The sequence below is a fragment of the Myxine glutinosa genome, chromosome 4 (genome assembly GCF_964187855.1).
Source record: "Myxine glutinosa chromosome 4, kmMyxGlut1.1, whole genome shotgun sequence".
Classification (NCBI taxonomy): Eukaryota; Metazoa; Chordata; class Myxini; order Myxiniformes; family Myxinidae; genus Myxine; species Myxine glutinosa.
The window spans coordinates 58,328,226-58,351,997 of record NC_136264.1 but is presented as its reverse complement, the minus strand read 5'-3'; the positions used below and the strand labels follow the sequence as shown (position 1 = coordinate 58,351,997).

Below are 23,772 nucleotides of genomic sequence, written 5' to 3'. Positions count from 1 at the left end.
GGTCAATCGCTGAATTAACGCCAGGGGGGTTGACTCAGCCTGTCATCCTTCCGAGGTCGGCTAATTGAGTACCAGTTCACTGGTAATTCCCTGCTTGTCGTTAAAGGCGGCAAAAAGGGTTGGCGTCAGGAAGGGCATCCGGCCGTAAAACATTGCTTCAAAAAGGGGACCGAAAAACAACAACAACCACAGTTCCCGAAAAAGGCCAACCCCCGCTTGCGGGGAAAAATGGCCTCTAAAGGTGGTTTTTTTTATTTTTTATACATACTACATTTAATGATGGCAAATTGAGGATTCAAACTTGAAGCAAGAAGCCAGAGCAGTAGCTCGACAAATTTTGCAAGTTTGACACTGATAGGCATAGTTGCACAGCTCTTTGCCAATGACATCCAGCATCCTCCGCATGCTCGACACATAAACAACATGCTACTCCAGATGGCATTCTAGCCTTCCACACCTTCCTTGAAAAAACACGTTTCTCAGGATAATCTTCAGTAACCAATGCTGTCGTTACTCTACAATAAGTTTTGCCTCCTTGTAGTTATTTCTCGATGACTCGAAGATGGCGAGCAACAATGCAGCAAAAAATAAAAATAAAAATAAAGAAGTAAAACAAAAGTGTTACGGAGTCCTCTACAATCTCCTGGTCTCGGTAACCTCCAAACCCCGAGAGGAACCCCGGCAGAAAAATATATTACCCTGTGTTGAAAATCAATAGTGAAACCACACCAATGATTAATAAATGAACAAACTTGTATTATAAATCACACACAGGTAATACGGTAGGGCAAATAGCCATTAAGAGTGCACTCTATATATATCTTATATAAAGTCAAGTGACTCACGGCTCTGCCAGCAAATGAACGGACACTCCTCAAAGTCAATGTCTCTGTAACCTTCTCCAAGGCGAGGTTGATTCGCTCCAGCGGTCGTTAGAACGAGGTCCAAACGACCAGAACCCCGTGCGGATGGCCAGGGCAGTCACACAGCCGAAGCTGTGCAAAGGCGCCCTCAGGACGACTGGGAACTCCAAAGGCGCCCTACAGGCGACCGAGAAATCGCACCCTCGGGTATGGACAAAGTAGCCTTCAAAAATCCGCGTCACATGCACACACCAGATCGACGTCTGAATGCAGTGAGAATTGTTGAAAAGAAACGAAACCGCGAGCGAAGCACGAATCTTGCGCGAGTCAAAATGCTGACGACTGGGTCTCGTGGCGCACGGCACGGCGATGATTCTTTCCTGAATCGACCGCAAGACCTGACATGCAGGTTGACCGGTCACAGCGACGACAACTCCGTTGTAGGAATTCCTCTCCCGGAAACCCAGATTTCGCGAGTGACTCGGCTCGCCAACGTTCAATTCAGAACCCGGAGCAACTCGGCTTTCTTCTCAATCTCCTTTTCGCGCCGCTTCTTCCTCTTCACCTCATTGTCTTCGTCTTTCGGTTTCCTGTTTCACGTACAGTTATCCTTTTTAACTTTTGATAACCGTTCGTGAATAATAAACCTTGTGAAACTATTAATAATACATAATATCAGAAACATGTCCAGTGGGTGAAAACCACAATAACGGAAATCACGAATCCGTAACACTTCCCCCCCTCAAGAAAGAAAGTTTGAACACAGCGAAAACTTTCTTTGCATGCAAACTTTTTTTGATAAACAAAAGTAAATTCACAATCTAAATCATCCATCCCCTGGGCAACAGTTATCAACATCTCAAAAATAAAGCAACAAAATTTCACACAACCCACAGAGATTTCCAAAGTTAATTCACTCTGGACAAAGCATCAGCAACGACATTGTCCCTGCCCTTTACATGTTCAATTTCCCGTGGGACTCCTGCAAAGCCAAACTCCATCTCATTACCCTCTGACTTTTACTGTCAGTTTCTTGTGAATGAAGGTTAAGGGGTTGATCAAAGATCCAAAATCCAGCAAACCGATAGCACTTTTTCCGGGAGGCCGAGATGAAAACCAGGTCCCATGGTGGTTGGGTGGTGAGGTCTGGAAGTATGCACTACATGGACGCCTTTAGGAACGTGGTGTTCACGGTTAATCCGTGTAGGAATTTTGGCTCGGCTGCTCCGCAGCATTCAGTCCTTCAACTCTTTCTAACTTTCGTAATAATCCCGGTTGGACCGCTTGTCACAGTAGTCAGGTGAATAGCGGTCTCCTTCTCGGCCGCTACCCTGATACTCATTCCTTCGGGAGCTGCCGTAACTCCGGGAGCCCCCATAGTAATATCGGCTGCGGCCACCACCAAAACTACCGCCACGTTGTCCTCTTCTGTAGACCCCTCGACGCCTACGAAATGCCTTCCCTACTGTTATGGTCCGACCCTCCAACTTCTTGCTATTCAGATCCTTTTCTGCATCTCTGGCATCCTTTGAGTTTTCAAACGTGACAAAGCCAAACCCTCTTGACTTTTGTGTCTCCCTGTCTTTTATCAGCACTACTTCCAAAAGCGGTCCATAGTTGCTGAAGGCAGACTCCAAAACATCTTCCTTTGTTTTGAAGTTCAATCCACCTTCAAATAACTTACTAAACTTGTCGCCATCCCTAACTGGTGTGATGTTATTTTCCCTACTGGGCTTTTTAACAACCATCGGGTTACCATAAACCTGACCACGGGCCAAATCATTCCCGATAACAACCGATACTCCCTCTACAGGAAGCGTGGCTTGTAAACCGACGGTGACCGGTCCTGACACCAAATCGGACTCCAAATGGATGACATGAAGTGGAGCACTAACACAGCCACCAATCCCCTGTAAACGAACACTATCCCCAGTTGCCGTCTCCTCGGACCATGGCAAGATGCCTTCAAGCATTAAAGATTGATGTGCTCCTGTGTCCCTCAATATCCTAACCGGTCTCTGGTTAGTCGAGGCTCCATCCAGTGACATAAACCCCTCGGAAATAAATGGTTGGTAACCCTTTTGAGGGCGATTTCTCACAATGGCCATCGCATTTGGAGTCGTACTAGTCGAACTCCGCTCCTGATTTTCCTTTCCCAGAGCATAACAGTTAGACATCCAGTGTCCAGGTTTATGGCAAAAAGTGCAAGTAGGCCCGGAGGAGAACCTCGTGGTCTGCCAAGGCATGGGGGCGGCGGTCTGCCTCGAGCCCCCCGGACGATAGGTCTGTCCTGGAACCGCAGTCTTCTGATTTCTAGAAGTCGTGGTATCAGAGTGGTCCTCATTTTCATCTCGAGGCCGCCCCCCTGAATCTTCGTTCTCCGCACCAGATGTATCATAACTCTCCGTGCGAACTCTAGGTGGGAAGTTAGGTTTATGGAACCTCATCCTGTGTGTTAAGGCATAGTCATCCGCCATGGTTGCTGTCTCATACAACTTTGGTACTTTCCTTTCCTCCAGATGTACTTTAATGTCCTCGTGGACGCACTGTTGGAATTCCTCCACCAGGATCAATTGTCACAATAGTTCGAAGTCTTTCCCAACTCCTCTTGAATCACACCACCTATCAAACACGGTTTCTTTCATTCTGGCAAACTCCACATGGGTCTCATTCTCCCTCTTCCTGGCGTTCCGGAATTTTTGCCGGTAAGCTTCAGGGACCAATTCATAGGCTTTGAGAATGGTTTTCTTCACTATCTCATAATCTGCACATTGCTCAATCGGTAAAGCCGAATAAATATCTTGAGCTTTACCCACCAGAGCACTTTGCACTAATATGGTCCAGGACTCCTCCGGCCATTTTAGCATTTGAGCCACTTTTTCAAAGTGTAAAAAAAACTTGGCTACCTCCTTTTCATTGAAGGGTGGAACCAGCCTCACATGTCTGCCAACATCCCAGGTGTTTTGACTAGTTGTCGAACCAGTCAGCATGGGTGGTACCTCTCCCCGTTCTCTCATTAACTCCAGCTCCTTGACTTTAATTTCCTGCTGACGCGCCAATTCACGGTCCTTTAACTCCTTCGGCTCTTCTCTCCTCTGCTTCGAGCAGTTCTCTTGCAGCTCTCCTTTCCTCTGCTTTTTTGTCTTCTAACCTCCTTTCCTGGAGTTCTCTTTCCACTCTCCTTTCCTCTGCTTTTTTTCTCTTCTAACCTTTCCTGGAGTTCTCTTTCCTGTACTTTTAACCTTTCCTGGAGTTCTCTTTCCTGTACTTTTAACCTTTCCTGGCTCTTCAATTGCATCTCCGTTTTTTGGAGCTCCACACTTTCTTGTTATTCTGGTAACCAATCCAAGGCTCCCTCTCTCCATGTTCCTTGTTCCACCATAGATTCTATCACCACTGTCTGCATCTCTGTTTTCTTCATTTTAGCTCGGACTTCCAAGCTAAAATGTTTGCCCACTATCAAGAGTTCCGATTTTAGTAACGCTCGGAACTGTGCCTCACTAGGGGTCGCTGTAAACTTCTCTGCGTCAAACTCCATGGTGACTATCCGTTACACCTGTTAACCTTCACACAAGAAATTTCCCCAAAAAACACAAAAAAAATTATTTTTTTTTAAAAAAATTTGGGACCAGGAATTTGGGACCAAAATTGGAAAATTTGGGAATGCTAGGGAATTCTATCCCGGACGATTTAAGGAATTTTATATCCCGGACGAAGACCCAATTTCGAGCCGAGTTTCAATTGGACGAGCCCCCAATTTCTGTTATGGAGTCCTCTACAATCTCCTGGTCTCGGTAACCTCCAAACCCCGAGAGGAACCCCGGCAGAAAAATATATTACCCTGTGTTGAAAATCAATAGTGAAACCACACCAATGATTACAAATGAACAAACTTGTATTATAAATCACACACAGGTAATACGGTCAGGCAAATGGCCATTAAGAGTGCACTCTATATATATCTTATATAAAGTCAAGTGACTCACGGCTCTGCCAGCAAATGAACGGACACTCCTCAAAGTCAATGTCTCTGTAACCTTCTCCAAGGCGAGGTTGATTCGCTCCAGCGGTCGTTAGAACGAGGTCCAAACGACCAGAACCCCGTGCGGATGGCCAGGGCAGTCACACAGCCGAAGCTGTGCAAAGGCGCCCTTAGGGCGACTGGGAACTCCAAAGGCGCCCTACAGGCGACCGAGAAATCGCACCCTCGGGTATGGACAAAGTAGCCTTCAAAAATCCGCGTCACACGCACACACCAGATCGACGTCTGAATGCGGTGAGAATTGTTGAAAAGAAACGAAACCGCGAGCGAAGCACGAATCCTGCGCGAGTCAAAACGGCTGACGACCCGGTCTCGTGGCACACGGCACGGCGATGATTCTTTCCTGAATCGACCGCAAGACCTGACATGCAGGTTGACCGGTCACAGCGACGACAACTCCATTGTAGGAATTCCTCTCCCGGAAACCCAAAGTTCGCTAGTGACTTGGCTCGCCAACATTCGCTTCAGAACCCGGAGCAACTCGGCTTTCTTCTCCGACTCCTTTTTGCGCCGCTTCTTCCTCTTCACCTCATTGTCTTCCTCTTTCGGTTTCCTGTTTCCCTTACAGTTATCCTTTTTAACTTTTGATAACCGTTCGTGAATAATAAACCTTGTGAAACTAATAATAATACAAAATATCAGAAACATGTCCAGTGGGTGAAAACCACAATAACGGAAGTCACAAATCCGTAACAAAAAGACAGCATTACAAGAGACTGCAGATACATGCCAACCAACAAATCGCATTCCAAAATGGTAAACACAGCCAGGCGGACGCAGTTGAAAACACAGACCTGCACGCAGCTAGCACATAGACAGACAGATGTGCATACAGCCGCACACACAGACAGACGTGATGTGATGTGTGCTGGCATGCTCTCCTGCCACTGCATTGGCCCTTGATCCTCCAAAACGGTTTCTTCCTAACAACCAATAAATCCAGTTCTACTTTGCGCTGTCCACTCCTGTAAATAATATTTTGAGTGTCTCACTTCTGGATGAATGAACCAGAAATAGCCATCCCATTCCTCGCCACCAGCTCTACCAGTTCTTGACCCTCTCTATTCCTCGTTCCCCGTTCCTTCCTCTTCACCTGGCTCCGCTATTCCCACGTGCATTAAAGTCTCCTGCAATGAGCAGCATCACCGAGAGCTTAATACTACCATCATCCTCTCCAGTGCATCCCTGAAATCCTGCTTCTCTGCTTCAGTCCTTCCTGTCTCGCTTCTCCACGAGCCTCAGCTTTTTATAAATAAAAATACACCCCACCTTATCCCTTGTTCCCCTACATTCCCCTTCCCTCAGGTAGCTTACAACACAAAGATAACTCGTTTGCATTCCTGACTGAGAATCGTAGAAGCACCGAAGCAGTCCGTTAAGGCAAGCACGGTCAGCAGACTCACCTCGCCCCCTTGCGGTTCCGCGTCCACGGGCAGCCGCTGCTGGGGGTCCCGCTCCTCGACCCATGAGACGCAGCACAGCTGCACTATTCACCGACATTGAAAAATTTCGCTGAGGATGAAAGGAGGAACCGTAAATGTAATTACCTGCTAAGAAACTGACAAAATAATATTTGCTTTGAACTTTATCTACAAACCGTAACCTCCTCTCAAACGGTTTTTGAACCTGACAAAATACCAACTTCAAAAGAACCACAACAAAGCAATATCAAAAGTTTATTTCGGACACAAGCTTTTTTTTTTCCATTGAAAATAAATATCCTGATCTCGAATCAAAAAATAAGTTAGTCTACAATGTGAACAAAAAACAACAACATACCCATACAATTTGATAAACCTTATTTATTTTAAATCACACGTTCCTTGGGACACACTTACTTCACATGATGTATGATCACTAGGGAAAGCTTCAGATGGATATCTTTAATGTCATCGATTTGATGCAGGTTAGAGCACATTCTCCAGATGTCTCTACACTGCATGCACACTTGGATTCGATGGGAAAAAGAATAGATTTTGACTGAAAACTATTTTTCTTTAGTTGTCCACTCCATGTTGAAACTATAATGGCACTCGGTAGAGCGCGTACTTCAACCAGGCCGAACAGTTTATGTGCTTGTATTCCACCGATGGGCCTGATCTGCATCCAGGCCTGAACTAAAATATAATCAGATTGTTCTTGTCACCTAACTGACTAATCTCCCAAGTTTTGTCATTCTCCATCAACAAATATCATGCTAGATATCGTTTTTGGCCTTATCTCTGAATGGTGAAGAATCACTGAAATGAAAAAAAAAATATCGTATCCGGATCTTCACGAAAGTCGAATCAATGTGTCTTTGTTACACACCCAACATGTCTAATCAAGTTTCGTCCTAATCCGTCCATAACTTTTTGAGATATCATGCTATACTGTATGTCATTTTTGGCCCTATTTGTCAATGGTGAAGAATCACTTTAAAAATTATCGTATCCAGAACCGGATATGGATCGTCAACAAAATCAAATCATTACGTGTTTGTCACACACCCAATCTGTCTACAAAGTTTCAACCGAATCTGTCAATTAACATTTTGAGATATCCTGCTTTTTGCAACAAACAGACAGTGGTGAAAACATAACTTCCGTTCACCCTCTGTTGCTGAGGTAAAAATGGGGCTCGCTTGACAAAATACTGACTATACGTGAACTATACTTTGTACACCTGTGTAAGGTATTGGATATTGTTGTGGGAATGCCTTCCAGGGGATAACTTTGCATATTTTATGATAGTTATGTCCCTTATTGCATGTATTAGGATAAACGTGAGGTAATTTAATTGTGATATAGGATTATGCGTCATTATTCATAAAGAAAGCTGTTGTCAGCTGTGTGTGTGTGTATGTGTGTATGTGTATGCTTGATTGCTTGTGTGTATGCTTGTGTGTATGTTTGTGTGTATGTTTGTGTGTATGTTTGTGTGTATGTTTGTGTGTATGTTTGTGTGTGTGTGTGTGTGTGTGTGTGTAAAACAGCCTTCCTTTTAAACCTCTTGAGTGTTTTATCCCTCTGTGATTTGTCTTGCATGTTACTTTAAACGATCAGACAGGCCACTGGCAGGAGTTCAAGTAGAAAAAGCAACCACGACAAACACCTGCACCACCAATCTCGGTGAGAGGTCATAGCAGGATACCCCGCCCACGGACTGGGCCGCAAGGCAATGACAGCTGAGCAGGGTGGGGGCTGAGACAATAAAGGGCGGCGTGAACCACAGGGGCAGGGAGAATGCTCCAGGACCCGGCACCAAAAGCTGCACACAATCTCCGTGAGTTTTGCACAAGATGCACTCTGCCTACAACCTTCCACCAGCTTCCACCTCACATGGTGCCGGACCCTACCTTCCATTATGCTGGCTAGTGCTTGCGGCACGAACTGTTTTCCCACTGGGGCCAAATTCACCCTTTGGTCTCGCTGTGTCCCATCGAATGAAGCAGCAGTATTTCTGTCCTGCCAAATTCCCACTGGTCTTTCTTCTGTGGAATGTCTGAGGCTTAAGGACATAATCATGAATGACTACCACTTGTCCATTACTCAGGGTGCGTAGGGGTTTATTTATGATGAATAAATGTATTGCTTCTTGTATTCCCATGCTTTGCCTCAACAATACACTTTCATAAATTACTTTGGTCTCAGAATGACTCAATTGGCTATAAACGTCCATTAAAGGACAGATTGGGTTTAGTCGTGGCTAGCACCCAGTACAAAACGTAGCTGCATCTGAGCGGCCACCTTCGGGTCGCTAATTTGGGTAATGGGGCACACGGTCCACATCAGCACGTCTCCCGACTGGCTCAGGCGTTCCACCTGAGCACTGTCACACAGCAAACAGGCCCGGGAATATGTTCGGAGTGCCTGAATCAGTTGCCTGGCACAACCGCTCCAAATCACAACGTACCATGTTGAAGCAGGAAACTGAATTGGGCCGTTTTTTGTGGTCACCCTGTACTTAAAAAAAAAAAAAATCTTTCTTCCTTGAGGCTGGATATTGTATGCAAAAAATTCAATTGGAAGAAGCCCGTAATAAAAAAAAACGATGTTAAATGAAATGCATAATCAAGTCAGGACAAAACACCATCCAAATTTGTTTTTCAAATAACCCAAAGTAAAAATTGTTACTTTCACCAATATGCTGTTTAAGCTTGTGAGGCACACTAAGCATTAATTCTATACCCAGGAACAGCACGACGAGGATGAGGGTGGTTCTTACACACCCAGAGTGGCACAGTAGAGTATAACACATGCAGAAGTTTCACGTTCATACATTTGTGTCCATTTTAAATTAGTCAAAGTTGGACAATAAAGCACCTACCCATGTATGATTTTAAATGATTTTTGAATAATACAACGTGAAAAGTGTCAATAAATAAATGACAGTAGTTTATTTAGCACAAATACAACTCATTTAACACAAATACAATGAAATCCCAACACCAGACGCATGACATACATATAAACATGTAATAGCAACAATGCAACATGTACATAACTCTATTAAGGCCACATTCCAAAACAGCATACGAAGATGAGGAAAGGATGACAGTAAATGCAAAAGAAAAGATTAAGAGCAAAAGCAAAATAACATGAAGAACCTGGGGGTTAAGGATTGCGGATGAAAGGGCAATGACACCGGGCCTGTTGGATGGAATAACACGCTACATGGCCTGGTTCTTGCAGTGACTTGCATCCTACAGCCTGCAGGCAGACACTGGCAGGAACATCAATCAAACATGGAAGCAGGACGTGTATACAAGAGCAGCAACGTGCAAATTAACTAACTCGCTCTGACGGTCGTTGCACCCACTGCCTCTGTTCCATATTAGTTCAATTGCCAACAACTCCACTCTATCCGTACACAGAGTCGCCGCACCCTCTGCCACTTTATCAGGCTGCATGGAGGGGGAGAGTATGTGCCCTTTAGTGTGGCATGATCCACCCACTAACACCTGGCCCTGGGCCTCAATGGCAACAGGGCCTTGCCAGCTTCAGCTTGGCTGACCACAACGAATCAGCGAGGCAGAACTCTTGCCACTAGTTACACACTTTGGTCGAACCAATGGAAAAAGACAATCGGGCAGTTTGGGAAATGATTTAAATAGTTCCACAATAAGCATGTATTTACAAACAGTGTCACAGAAGAAAGCTATTACCCCGAGAACAGAAGCTCAGTCTTCGTCAGTCACTTAGCCACAGGTTCTACAACACAGTTGCATCAGTCATTCTGGGTAAACGAGGTAAGGAAGAGGTACAAAGAGAAGGAGAGATTCGTTTGAGGTGTAGGGTCAGCCTCTCACTCACTGGACGTAAGCCAGTGGGCACACGTTGGCCCCAACAAAAGAGGGGAGGGGCAGAAAGAAGAGTAGGGTAGAGAGTCCAATGTGAAGTGTAAGGAGAGGTGCTTAGAGGAAAGCATGAAGTGCGAGTCAGGAAGCCAGCCCGAAGAAGGACAAGGGCTTTCCCAGAACAGTTGATGCTCTTTGTGGTAAAAAAAAAAAAAAAAAAAACACCTTTAGAGGCCATTTTTCCCCGCAAAGCGGGGGTTGGCCTTTTTCGGGGACCGTGGTTGTTGTCGTTTTTCGGTCCCCTTTTTGAAGCAATGTTTTACGGCCGGATGCCCTTCCTGCCGCCAACCCTTTTTGTCGCCTTTTACGACAAGCAGGGAATTACCAGTGAACTGGTACTCAATTAGCCGACCTCGGAAGGATGACAGGCTGAGTCAACTCCCCTGACGTTAATTCAGCGATCGACCGGGATTCGAACCCAGGATCCTAAGCTGGCACCCTCGCCGCTAGCCCAACACCAGGCTTGTGGTCAAAGGAAACAAATTAGATTTAGGGAAAGCAAGAGAAAGATAGTGTAAATCAGTGTGTCGTGGCCACCACATCAAGGAAATCTCAGCCACTCGGTGCGTTCACTAGCCCTCCGCTGCACTGTGATCACCAGCTTGTTCTTCCTTGCTGGTTCTGTCTGTTCTTGCAGATTTCCCAGATGCATCACCAACCTCTGCACTTCCGTCTGGGTTTTTATAAGCCATGTTTTGGGTTGGGCGGAAACCCCATGATCTGGTTGCTCCCCCATTGGTTTGCCCCGTGATCTGCCTTACACCATTGAGCGCTTTGGCCTCAGCCGGTGGGGATGTGTGGCATCAATCAGACATTGCTAGACGCCATCCCCCTTCAACCTTTCCCCTCCAACCCGATGTGGCTGGTGGGGATGGTGACTCAACGGTGTGATGTCGTTGGTTTCCAGGTGTTGAGTGGCTTCGTGCCTGCTCACACGGCAACTATTCAGTCCTTCCGTTCGCGGGGCAACCATTTAGCCCTGCTGCTTGACTGCAACCGACAGGTTTTGACTGTTTTTTCTCTGTGGATCGCTGGCTTCGAATGTGAGATTTAGTTGTTTGTTTTGTAATGTTGCATGTTGTAAAGCATAGATGGATGTTGCCCCCCACCCCCTCCCGGTAAAGGTTAGCGGTAAAAAAAACAAACTGATGGACGAATGAACACACGGACAACCGGAAAACAATATTTTAAAAACATTTAAGAAAAGGTAAAAGGATGTAGGGATTGTTTGTCAAAAAGTATGGAAACAAGGAAGGGATGAAAATAAGAAATTATCATGTGAAACCATCCCTACATCTTTCTTCGAAAAAATGGTTGTGCCTGCAAATGACACAATACACCTCTCTCTTCATTTGGGTTCACAATCACCACCACAACCGTGTGTGTGTGTGTGTGTGTGTGTGTGTGTGGTTTTTTTTTTTTTTTTTTTTTTTTGTATACAAAGTCGAGGCTCGTGTAAGAGCTCACTCATATTACGACACTGAACACATCAGGACAAAAAGAACAGTTGAGAGAGGAGGGAAACAACAATCGTGTGTGTGTGTGTGTGTGTGTGTGTGTGTGTGTGTGTGTGTGTGTGTGTGTGTGTGTGTGTGTGTGTGTGTGTGTATGTGTGTATTAACTGTTTAACATTTCATTGGTCAGATTAATTAATGGAAACGATGAACATGCACTATTATTGTGAAGAATTGGGGGATGGACAGGGAACAAGCATTAGTCAAAGAAACATGTCGGGATGGTTTCACATGATAATTTGTGCCCATCCCTATATCCTTTTGCAATTTTTCAAATGCTTTTGTTATAACTGGTGTCCAATTAGAACGCAAGTATGTCTATAAAATGTGTTTTAAGAACACGAGTGTATTTATAAAGAACATACGACACAAACGCCATCTGGTGGTAGTCAGTATTACATTTTATCTGTTTTTCAATCGATTACACCTATAAAGTATAAAAACCACCTTTAGAGGCCATTTTTCCCCGCAAGCGGGGGTTGGCCTTTTTCGGGAACTGTGGTTGTTGTTGTTTTTCGGTCCCCTTTTTGAAGCAATGTTTTACGGCCGGATGCCCTTCCTGATGCCAACCCTTTTCTTTAACGACAAGCAGGGAATTACCAGTGAACTGGTACTCAATTAGCCGACCTCGGAAGGATGACAGGCTGAGTCAACCCCCCTGGCGTTAATTCAGCGATTGACCGGGATTCGAACCCAGGATCCTAGGATCCTAAGCCGGCACCCTAGCCGCTAGCCCAACACCAGGGACTAAACAGGGACACACCTATAAAGTGTGTATTACGGCCGGATGCCCTTCCTGCCGCCAACCCTTTTTGTCGCCTTTTACGACAAGCAGGGAATTACCAGTGAACTGGTACTCAATTAGCCGACCTCGGAAGGATGACAGGCTATAAACCTATATAAACAACACCAGGGACACACCTATAAAGTATGAACCATTAAAATGTGAGTGCTTCGATAAAGCGAGCACACCTGTAAAGTATGTACAATTAAAATGTGAGTGCTTCGATAAAGCGAGCACACCTGTAAAGTATGTACAATTAAAATGTAAGTGCTTCTATAAAGCGAGTACACCTGTAAAGTATGTACAATTAAAATGTGAGTGCTTCTATAAAGCGAGTACACCTGTAAAGTATGTACAAAGCTTTTAACGATAGAGAGATGGAGTCAACCCTTGTTAATCCGACCCCGTTTAATCCGGAAATCTCGCTATCCGAACAAAGCATCCATAGAACAGATTTCCATTTGACAGACATTTTGACAGAATGACAGAACATTCATTTTATCCCTCTAATTCGCAAAATAATTTATCTGACAATTTTGCTAATCCGACATTGGGAACTGGGAACAAAGGAGTCTGGATTAACAAGAGCACATACAGTCACGTGAAAAGGTAAGTACACCCCATGTAAAGTTTTGACTTTTTCAACATATTTCAACATACAGCTATTTGATCTTCATTTCAACAATATTGATAGATAAAGGTGATATAATATAACAAATATCATGAAACATTTCCATTTTGTAGTCCATTGTATAATTTAAATAAACATAAATGCAAATTTCACATGTGGAAAAAGTAAGTACACTCCTACATTTATCACTACTTCAAATACCTAAAATTAGAATCAGGTGCACCAGCTCAGGTGCAAATAATTAGAACATCGTTAGAGAGGATCTTGGTGGAACCTGTCTTATTTAAACCTGAGACATTTGGTTTGGTTTGCTCTTTGTTGTTGAAGTGTGTGGTGTCACCATGCCTAGATCAAAAGAGCTCTCTGAGGCCTTCAGAAAGAAGGTTATAGATACCTACGAGTCTGGGAAGGGATTTAAAAAGATCTCCAAACAATTTGAAATCAATCATTCGACTGTCCGGAAGATCATCTACAAGTGGAGAAGATTCCAAACAACTGCCAACTTGTTCAGGCCAGGCCGCCCCAGCAAGTTCAGCCTGAGAGCAGACCGCAAGATGCTGAAAGAAGTCTCTAAGAACCCCAGAATGTCATCACGGGACCTACAGGTAGCTCTTGCCACTGTTGATGTCAAAGTGCACGAGTCTACCATTAGAAAGAGGCTGCACAAATTTGATCTTCATGGGAGGTGTGCCAGGAGGAAACGTTTGCTGTCCAGAAAGAACATCAGAGCAAGCCTAAAGTTTACCAAAGACCAGCACTTCTGGAACGATGTGCTCTGGACAGATGAGTCAAAAGTAGAGCTATTTGGCCACAGTATGTTACGGATTCGTCACTTCCATTGTGGTGGTTTGCATCCACTGTAAATATTTCTGATTCCATGTATTATTATTGTTGTGATTTAAAGGGAACAGATATTTCTATTTTCAAAAGTTAAAAGTTTATGTTAAAAGAAACAGGAAACCGGATCAGGAACCGGACTACGAAGAGGAAGCAGAGGGAAAAAATGGCGGAGTGTGTGAGTCAGACAAGAAAGCCGAGTCGCGCCGAGTTCTGAACCGAACGTTGGCGAGCAAGAGTCACGAGCGAACTTTCGGGGTTCCTGGGAAAGGAAATCCTGCGACAGAGTTGTTCTCGCGGTAACTGATCAACCTGCGTGTCAGGTTTGGCGTTGAATTCCGAGGAATCATCGCCGTGTCGTTTCGACCCGAGAACGGGCCGTCGGCCATTTTGAATCGCACGCTTTGCGCGTCGAGCAAGGTTTCGTTGCTTCGTCAGCCGTTTCCACTGCTTTCGGACGTATCTGATGTGTGTGTGTGTGTGCACCGTGGCTTTTGAGGATTAATTTGCGGCTCGCCAACTGTGAGCCGTGAAAGTTCGTACCTGGAGGGCGCCTTATACGCAGCTTTGGGCCGCGTGACTCTTTGTGCTGCTTTAGCCGCGTACGCCTTTGTGCAGTTTTGGCAGCGTGACGGGGCCCGTCAGCTAAACAGGATTCTGGTCTCGGTTGGACATCGTTCTGGCGATCGCTGGAGCGAATCAACTTCGTCTTGAAGCCGGGAATAAGAGACATTGGGGAATGTTCTTGTTTCACTCACTTGGAGCACAGCGAGTTATATATTACAAAACTGATGGTACCATCATAGGACATATTGATTGTACTTTTGAATACTATTGTTGTTGTACTGTTATTCTTGTGTGTTCTTAATACAATATTTGTTTGTGAGTAACAATTGGGGTGGCTTCTCCATTGATCTTTGACATAAAGAATATCACATTTTTCTGCCGTGACTTCTCTCGGGGCTCGGAGGTACACCGTGACCAGGGGGTCGGGGAGGAGCACGTAACAGAAATTGGGGGCTCGTCCAATTGTCTCGGAGGCTCGAAATTGGGTCTTCGTCCGGGATTAAATTCCCTAATAGCATTCGTCCGGGATAGAATTCCCTAACATTCCCAAAATTCCCAAATTTTTCAAAAAACATTGGAAAATTTTTGTGTGAAGGTTAACAGGTGTTAACTGATAGTCACCATGGTGTTTGATGCAGAACAGTTTGCGGCATCCCCTAATGAGGCACAGTTCCAAGCGTTAAAAAAAATCGGAACTCTTGATATTGGCCAGACATTTTAACTTGGAGGTCCGAGTTAATATGAAGAAAGCAGAGATGCAGACATTGGTGGTAGAATCTCTGGTGGGACAGGGAACATGGACAGAGGTAGCCTTGGATTGGTTACCCGAGGAAAAAGAAAATGTGGAGCTCCGGAAAACGGAGATGCAACTACAGAGTCAGGAAAGGTTAAAAGCAGAGGAAAGGAGAGCTGCAAGAGAACTTGAGGAAAGAAGAGTAGAACAGGAACGAGAACTCGAGAAGAGAAGAGCAGAGGAAAAAACAGAGGAAAGGAGAGCTGCAAGAGAACTCGAGGAGAGAAGAGCAGAGGAAAGGAGAACTGAAAGGGAACTCAAAGAAAGAAGAGAAAAGGAAAGAGCAGAGGAGAGGAGAGCCAAAAGGGAGTTAAAGGAACGTGACATGGATTATCAGAGGGAACTTAAACTCAAGGAGCTGCAAAAAAATGGGAGAACGGGGAGAGGTAGCATCCATGCCGGCTGGTTCGACAACTAGTCAGAACACCTGGGATGTTGGTAAACATGTGAGGCTGGTTCCACCCTTCAATGAAAAAGAGGTAGCCAAGTTTTTTTACACTTTGAGAAAGTGGCTCAAATGCTAAAATGGCCTGTGGGGTCCTGGACTATGTTAGTGAAAAGTGTTTTGGTGCGTAAAGCTCAAGATATATTTTCGGCTTTACCGATTGACAAATGTACAGATTATGAGGAAGTGAAGAAAGCCATCCTCAAAGCCTATGAATTGGTCCCTGAAGCTTACCGGCAAAAATTCCGGAATGCCAGGAAGAGGGAGAGTAAGACCCATGTGGAGTTTGCCAGAATGAAGGAAACCATGTTTGATCGGTGGTGCGACTCGAAGGGGATTGGGAAAGACTTCGAACTGTTGCGACAATTGATCTTAGTGGAGGAATTCAAACAGTGTCCACGAGGACATTAATAATAATAATAATAATGCATTTATTTTACATTAAAGTACATCTGGAGGAAAAGAAGGTACCAGAGTTGTATGAGGCAGCAACCGTGGCAGATGACTATGCCTTGACACACAGGATGGGGTTCCACAAACCTAACTTCCCGCCTAGAGTTCGCATGGGGAGTTATGGTAAATCAGGTGCGGAGAAAAAAAATTCATGGAGGCGACCTAGAGATGACTATGAGTACAAATCTGATACCATGACTTGTAGGGATCAGAAGACGACAGTTCCAAGACAGATTATCTTCCGGGGGGCTTGAGGCAGACCACGAGTTTTTCGTCTGGGCCTACTTGCGCTTTCTGCAAGAAACCTGGACATTTGATGTCCCATTGTCCCAATGCTATGCCCTGAAAAGGAAAAATCAGGAGCGGAGTCAGAATAGTAGAACTCCGAATGCATTGGCAAATGCGAGAAATCGTCCTTGGCGGACAGTGCCTTGTGAAGGTTCCCATGCCAAAGTTACGGCATCACAGAACGACCTTGTTCAAGAGGGTTACAAACCTTTTATTTCAGAGGGGTTTGTGTCACTGGATGGAGACTTGACTAACCAGAGACCTGTTAGGGTATTGAGGAACACAGGAGCACATCAATCTTTGATGCTTGAAGGCATTTTGCCATTGTCAGAGAAGACGGCAACTGGTGTTAGTGTTCTTTTACAGGGGGTTGGTGGCTATGTTAAAGCTCCACTTCATGTCATCCATTTAAAGTCTGATTTGGTGTCAGGACCGGTCACCGTAGGTTTACAAGCCACTCTTCCTGTAGAGGGAATCTCTTTTATTATCGGGAATGATTTGGCCAGTGGTCGAGTTTCTGGTAATCCAATGTTGGTTGAAAAGCCCAGTATGGAAAATAACACCGCACAGTTAGAGCAGGAAATTCCGGGTATCTTTCCATCCTGTGCCGCGACTCATGCTATGGGTAGGAAGCGCTCTGAAGAGAAGAGCAAGGTACTGACGTCACGCTTTGCACAGGCACGTCTTGTCAGGTACCCAAAAACTAAGTGTCAGCACACACAAGTCAGGGATGGAGGCAATGTTGGCAAGCTCTTTGTGGGTGGACTGAACTTCAAAACCAGGGAAGTTGTTCTGGACTCTGTCTTCGGCCAATATGGACCACTCTTGGAAGTGCGGCTGATAAAAGACAGGGACACGCAAAAGTCGAGGGTTTGTCTTTGTCACGTTTGAAAACACAAAGGATGCCAAAGATGCAGAAAAGGATTTGAATGGCAAGGATTTGGATGGTCGGACCTTAATAGTAGAGAAGGCAGGCCGTGGGCGTCGAGGGGGCTACAGAGGAGGAAAATGTGGAGGTAGTTTCAGGGGTGGCTATGGCTCCCGGGGTGGAAGTAGTAGTTTTGGTAGTGGCCGAGAAGGAGACCGCTATGTACGTGACTACAACGACAAGCGCTCCAACCGTGATTATTATGAAAGTTAGGAAGAGTTTGAAGCACTGAATGCTGCGGAGCAGCCGAGCCCAGGTTCCTACACGGATTAACCATGAACTCCACGTTCCTAAAGGCGTCCATGTAGTGAATACTTCCAGGCCTCACCACCCAACCACCATGAAACCTGGCTCTCAGCTCGGCCTGCTTAAAAAAGTGCTGTAGATTTCCTTGACTTTGGATTTTTGATCACAACCCCTTAACCTTCATTAAAAAAAAAATGAAAAATAAAAATCAGAGGTTGAGGAGATGGAGTTTGGCTTTGCAGGAGTTCAACTTGGAAATTGAGCATGTAAAGGGCAGGGACAATGTCGTTGCTCATGCTTTGTCCAGACTGAACTAACTTTGGAAATCTCTGTAGGTTGTTTGAAGTTTTGTTGCTTTATTTTTGAGATGTTGATAATTGTTGCTCACGGGAAATGGTGATTTGGGTTGTGAGTTTATTTTTGTTTGTTCAAAGAGTTTGCATGCAAAGAAAGTTTTCGCTGTGTTCAAACTTTCTTTCTTGAGGGGGGGAAGTGTTACGGATTCGTCACTTCCGCTGTTGTGGTTTTCACCCACTTGACATGTTTCTTTATGTATTATTATTATTCTCAAAAGGTGTATTATTCAGGAACAGCTATCTAAAGTTTAAAAGGCTAACGTAAAATGATACAGGAAACCGAACCGGAAGAAAAAGGAGGAGGAAGAAGCGGCGCGAGCAAAGTCGGAGAAGACGCGTGACGTCAGCGCTCCATAACGAGCAAGGTCTACCGACAGTTCCGAGGGGAGTTTGAGTTCCTTGAAAGGACATCCGGCGATAGGAATTATCGCCGGAGGGGAGAAGTCTGCGTAGTCAGATTTGGGCGCTGTGATTCCGACGAATCCTCGCCTCGTCTCAAGCAGGAGCCGTCGGCCATTTTGAACACCCGCGCTTCGGACACCTATGAAGGTTTTGGTTTGTGTCATCTTCACCCCAACATCCTACCGTCTGTCGGGGATGTGTGTGTGCGATCGCTTCATCTCCAATTACGTTGCGGTTTGCTGAGTGAGCGGTGAAGGTGTGCCTCTGGAGGGCGCCTTTGTACAGTTTGGCGGGGCGAACTCCAAGGCCAACTGTACGCGCTTCGGATATCGACTGGAGACCGAGATTCGGACTTCGACCTTCGAATGTGTGTGTGCCCACCGTGGCTTTTGAGGATTAATTTGCGGCTCGCCGACTGTGAGCCGTGAAAGTTCATACCTGGAGGGCGCCATTGGCTTTCCAAGTCACCTTGAGTGCGCTTTTTACGCAGCTTTGGGCCGCGTGACTTTGCGCTGCTTTAGCCGCGTACGCCTTTGTGCAGTTTTGGCGGCGTGACGGGGCCCGTCAGCTGAACGGGATTCTGGTCTCGATTGGACATCGTTCTAGCGATCGCTGGAGCGAATCAACTTCGTCTTGAAGCCGGGAATAAGAGACATTGGGGAATGTTCTTGTTTCACTCACTTGGAGCACAGTGAGTTATATATTACAAAACTGATGGTACCATCATAGGACATATTGATTGTACTTTTGAATACTATTGTTGTTGTACTGTTATTCTTGTGTGATCTTAAGACAATATTTGTTTGTGAGTAACAATTGGGGTGGCTTCTCCATTGATCTTTGACATACAGAATAACACATTTTTCTGCCATGACTCCTCTCGGGGCTCGGAGGTACACCGTGACCAGGGGGTCGGGGAGGAACACGTAACACGTACCAGAAGACATGTTTGGCGAAAACCAAAGACAGCATTTGATCACAAGATCGTGATACCAACTGTAAAGCATGGTGGTGGAAATATTATGGTTTGTGGCAGCTTTGCTGCATCAAGGCCTGGGCAACTCACCATCATATAATCCACTATGAATTCTTCATTGTGCCAGAGGGTGCTTGAGGATAATGTGAGGCCATCTGTCGGAAAGTTGAAGCTGAACCGAAGGTGGACCTTGCAACATGACAATGACCCTAAACATACCAGTAAATCCACCAAGGAATGGCTGAAAAGAAAGAAATGGAGGGTTCGGGAATGGCCAAGTCAAAGCCCGGATCTAAATCCCATCGAGATGTTGTGGGGGGATTTGAAACGAGCTGTGCATGCAAGAAACCCCTCAAACATTGTACAGCTGAAAGAATACTGCATGGAGGAGTGGACAAAATTTTCTCCCAGTCGGTCAGAGACTGGTCGAGAGTTATAAGAAACGCCTACTTGAGGTTGTTTCTGCCAAAAGGGGCAATACCACCTATTGGAGCCAAGGGTGTACTTACTTTTTCCACATGCGAAATTTGCATTTATGTTTATTTAAATTATATTGTTGCTGATCTCGAATTACGGCGCTCCCCTTACCGAGGGGGGTTTAATCCCCTCGTCTATTAAGCTGGCCGTCCCGAGTCCTAGAAGATATTGCGCTCCTTTGCGGGGTTGAGATTGACCAGGGTGACTGGTCAATGGGTTCCCAGATACCTTCGCCAACCTCGCCGCAAAGCAGGGCGCTACTTCTGCCCGAGCCACGGACAAGATGGAATTTTGCCGAATGGTTTAGCAATCCGAAGCTCGAGCCGTTAGCAGAAAGACTAACCCGATTCTGAGCGGTTCCTATATCGTGCCACCGATATTCAATTGGGGACAGGATGCAAGCGACCAGATGAGAGGAACCAAAGTAAAGGAAGAACAAATATAATTTATTAATTATGTACAAGAAACCCGAAGAGGAAATGAAAGAAGGGAATATGCAAGAAGAAGAAGAAGCAGTGACACAGGGCAGCCTTAAACAGTCTTATATTATCACACGCCCAGGACCATACAAACACACTTACACGAATGGGGTGGTGGTGGTGGGAAGGAAGAGAAGGGTCCAAGCAGATGGTTCCAGGCTCCGGGTCCGCCGCGAAGAATGGCAGGCAGCTTCGCGTGTCGTTGGCGTGCGACCGGACCTTCTAATTATGCGGGGGACTGGGATGCCGCAAACGTAATCTTCGGGCCAACTCTCTCTCGCCCAACGTTCGTCTTAGAGGGTACCCTCGCGCAGGTCGCTCAAACAACGTGACAATCAATTGAGCGCTCCCCGCGCAGTTCGTTCACAATCAGCATCCCCCGGCGCAGTCCTTAATCAATGGCCTCCCCTCGCGCATCTCTCTTAGAGGGCTTGGCACTTGCGCTTTTATAACCCGCTTAGAAATCAAGCCGCGCTTCATCGAGCCACGCCTATTAACGAGCTCACCTCAGCCCTGGTTGGCTGGTGGGGGCTTACCGGCCACGCCCTGGTGGTGAGTTGACGTGGCCACACCTCGTTCTTGCCGCCCCGCCCCCTTCTTCTCCAAGCCTGACCTCGTGTTCAATGGCGGCTGAGCCAGGCAGCGAACGCTACTGGCAAGCCCAGGAACACAGTTTGGAGGAAGGCTACGCCGCAATATGAATTGACAAGGGGGCCTACTCTTATTTAATTAATACAACGCAGATTCAACTACTGGGAACAGATCCTTACCTGAAACACATATTAATGAAATAACTAAAGAAGAAGCCTATGGTGTGCTACGTGTTGCTCGTGACCTAACTCGGGTGCGACCTTTGACCTTTTACACCAAAAATGGGAATATTTACAGGGGATTATTTATAAGGGAATATTACAAACATTTACAAAGTGGAGGGTTCTAAAAACCACAACAATATAATGGACTACAAAATGTAAATGTTTCATGATATTTGTTATATTATATCACCTTTATCTATCAATATTGTTGAAATGAGGATCAAATAGCTGTATGTTGAAATATGTTGAAAAAGTCAAAACTTTACATGGGGTGTACTTACTTTTTCACGTGACTGTAAATCAATGGAATAAACAAACGAATGAATAGGTATCGAAATAAATCTCACCAATTCAAATTTTTGACAATTTCATCAAGCCTGGAAACTCTCTTCAAAGATAGGACAATCAACTGTATCTTCGGTCTACCTCAGTTCTCCTTGTTACGGGCATTTATGTCAAATAGTGCCAACCATATCATGCGTGAATGGCACAACTGCCAAATGCGAACTTAATATCTCCAAAAACAAAAATGAAAAACTCAAGTTAATCACAAAATAGAACAGAGGTATGCTGTGTATTTAAATTTATTGATCACGATCTCGATATGAAAACAATACAGGAAAACATCAAGTACAATATGAGACGCAAACTACAACTACTACTATCACTGCCTCACCTTTAACAGCCACTGAATCCCACCCTCTTGTAGTGTCGGCCATGGGAGAGGTTTTGGCCCAGGTCTTCTCACAAACCAACTGGTCAAACACAATGGTCAACAAGAACCAATTTGGACAGAAATTTGGAATTTGTTCAGGGTGCTGCCGATAACTCGCTTACTCTCCGCAAAAGACATGATGTGATATTTAACATTCACCAATTAATGCTAGCAGTCAGGTGACCCAGCTAAACATCCATATGAGGGGCAGCACACTCTGTAATGCAACGCCTTACCTGTGAAGCACAAATCCGACAGTTATATTGTCAGGCCGATAAATGAGCCCAAACTAAATAGTTCAAAGGTAGAGGTGCTCTATGTCGACACAATACTGTGGGGACTGCATGACCAAGCAAATCATAACCATCACAAAGCGTACAAGGTGATGAAGCTAAAATTACACCATTACCTGCTCCTCCTCAGTGAATGGTACAAGAGCCAAAGGCAATAAAGGCTCCTCACTGAGGATGGGGAGGAACTCTTTATCTTCAAGTTCTTCTGGGACCTGAAAAAAAAACAAAAAAAACTCAGCTGCACTTTAAAAACTAGATTCAAGTTATGAGCACAAACAAACTGCATTTTATGAACTCTATTATTCTGTGAAACTCACTATCCACATCTTTTGTCTCATGACTGTTTTCTCTTCCCTCCAGGCAGCCATTCAACACTGATGCTCATCATCACCTCACGGTTTCTCCTTCACCCATCAATGGCTTTTGCTCTCCCTAACCCCCACACCACTTTTCCTCCTTTTCACTTCCCTTCTCATATTGTAATTGTTTGTGTTGTTGATGTTGCTGGGTTTTTTTGTCCACCTCTTCCCCTGTCAACCCGCCACCTAGTGGGGCGGCTTAGCCCAAATATTCAAAAGAATTGTGCATTTTATGATACAAGCACCAAATTTGGCACACTAGTAGACTATCATATTATGAAAAGATCTGGATATTGGGCCATCTCAGATTCAGAGATTTGATTTTTGCAAGATTTGCAGATTTTGCAAGCTGAGTTTGCAACGCCAGGGACGGCCGACTCCTTCCTACGAGCTGCCCACGTCACCCGCACAAGAAGAGCTCATCAAATCACTGCAGCGGCACTGCACATCCTGCAACACCGTGCGTATGAACGCCACTGTATGACATATGCTGATGATGCAGAAGACCTGCCTGAGTTCGAAGACTGGTGTCACCAGAGAGGAGAAGACATTCCCAACTTTCAGTACTGGGCAACTGTGCTGGAACTAGAGATGTTGGTACTGGTCTACGTGCGTTCTCTGCGGCAGGCTTCATTCACGACGTACCTTGATGCCCTGACGGAACTGGTCCCATGGTTCCATGCCTTAGACCACACACACTATGCCAGGTGGGTCCCTGTTCACCTGAGGGACACGGTTGCACTCCCAATGAAGCACCCAGATGTAGCCAGATAATTCAGGGCTGGCAACTTCACTGTACAGAAGACGAAGAAGGTGTTCTCTTCGATCCCAATCGAATCGAAATCTTGCAAAAATCAAATCTCTGAATCTGAGATGGCCCAATATCCAGATCTTTTCATAATATGATAGTCTACTAGTGTACCAAATTTGGTGCTTGTATCACAAAATGCACAACAGGTTTGCTATGCTGCTACACTAACCCTGTCATTTAGCTCCTCCATGAACCTCAACTTGTGTAGAAAAAAAACATGCTCATTCTTATAAACACAAGGCATTTATCAGCCAACTTCACCATCTGAGGAACCATTTAGAAAGGAAGAGGCACCCTAATACAACATCGTTTCATACAAGTCGTAGGCCGTCATTCCAATGAGGAAAGATACAATACACA

General features: G+C 45.3%; 1 protein-coding gene across 29 annotated transcripts in view; it reads right to left on the bottom strand.

The window, feature by feature from the left end:
* GIGYF2 (GRB10 interacting GYF protein 2) overlaps positions 1 to 23,772 on the bottom strand; it is a 333,184-nt gene that overhangs the window by 282,590 nt on the left and 26,822 nt on the right. For all 29 annotated transcript variants that reach the window (XM_078775747.1, XM_078775759.1, XM_078775749.1 and 26 more), the window contains exons 4-5: positions 22,359 to 22,454; positions 6,309 to 6,417 (exon numbers count right to left, since the gene is read on the bottom strand). In XM_078775747.1, the coding sequence (XP_078631873.1) occupies positions 6,309 to 6,417; positions 22,359 to 22,454 (205 nt within the window). The remainder of the gene's footprint in view (positions 1 to 6,308; positions 6,418 to 22,358; positions 22,455 to 23,772) is intronic.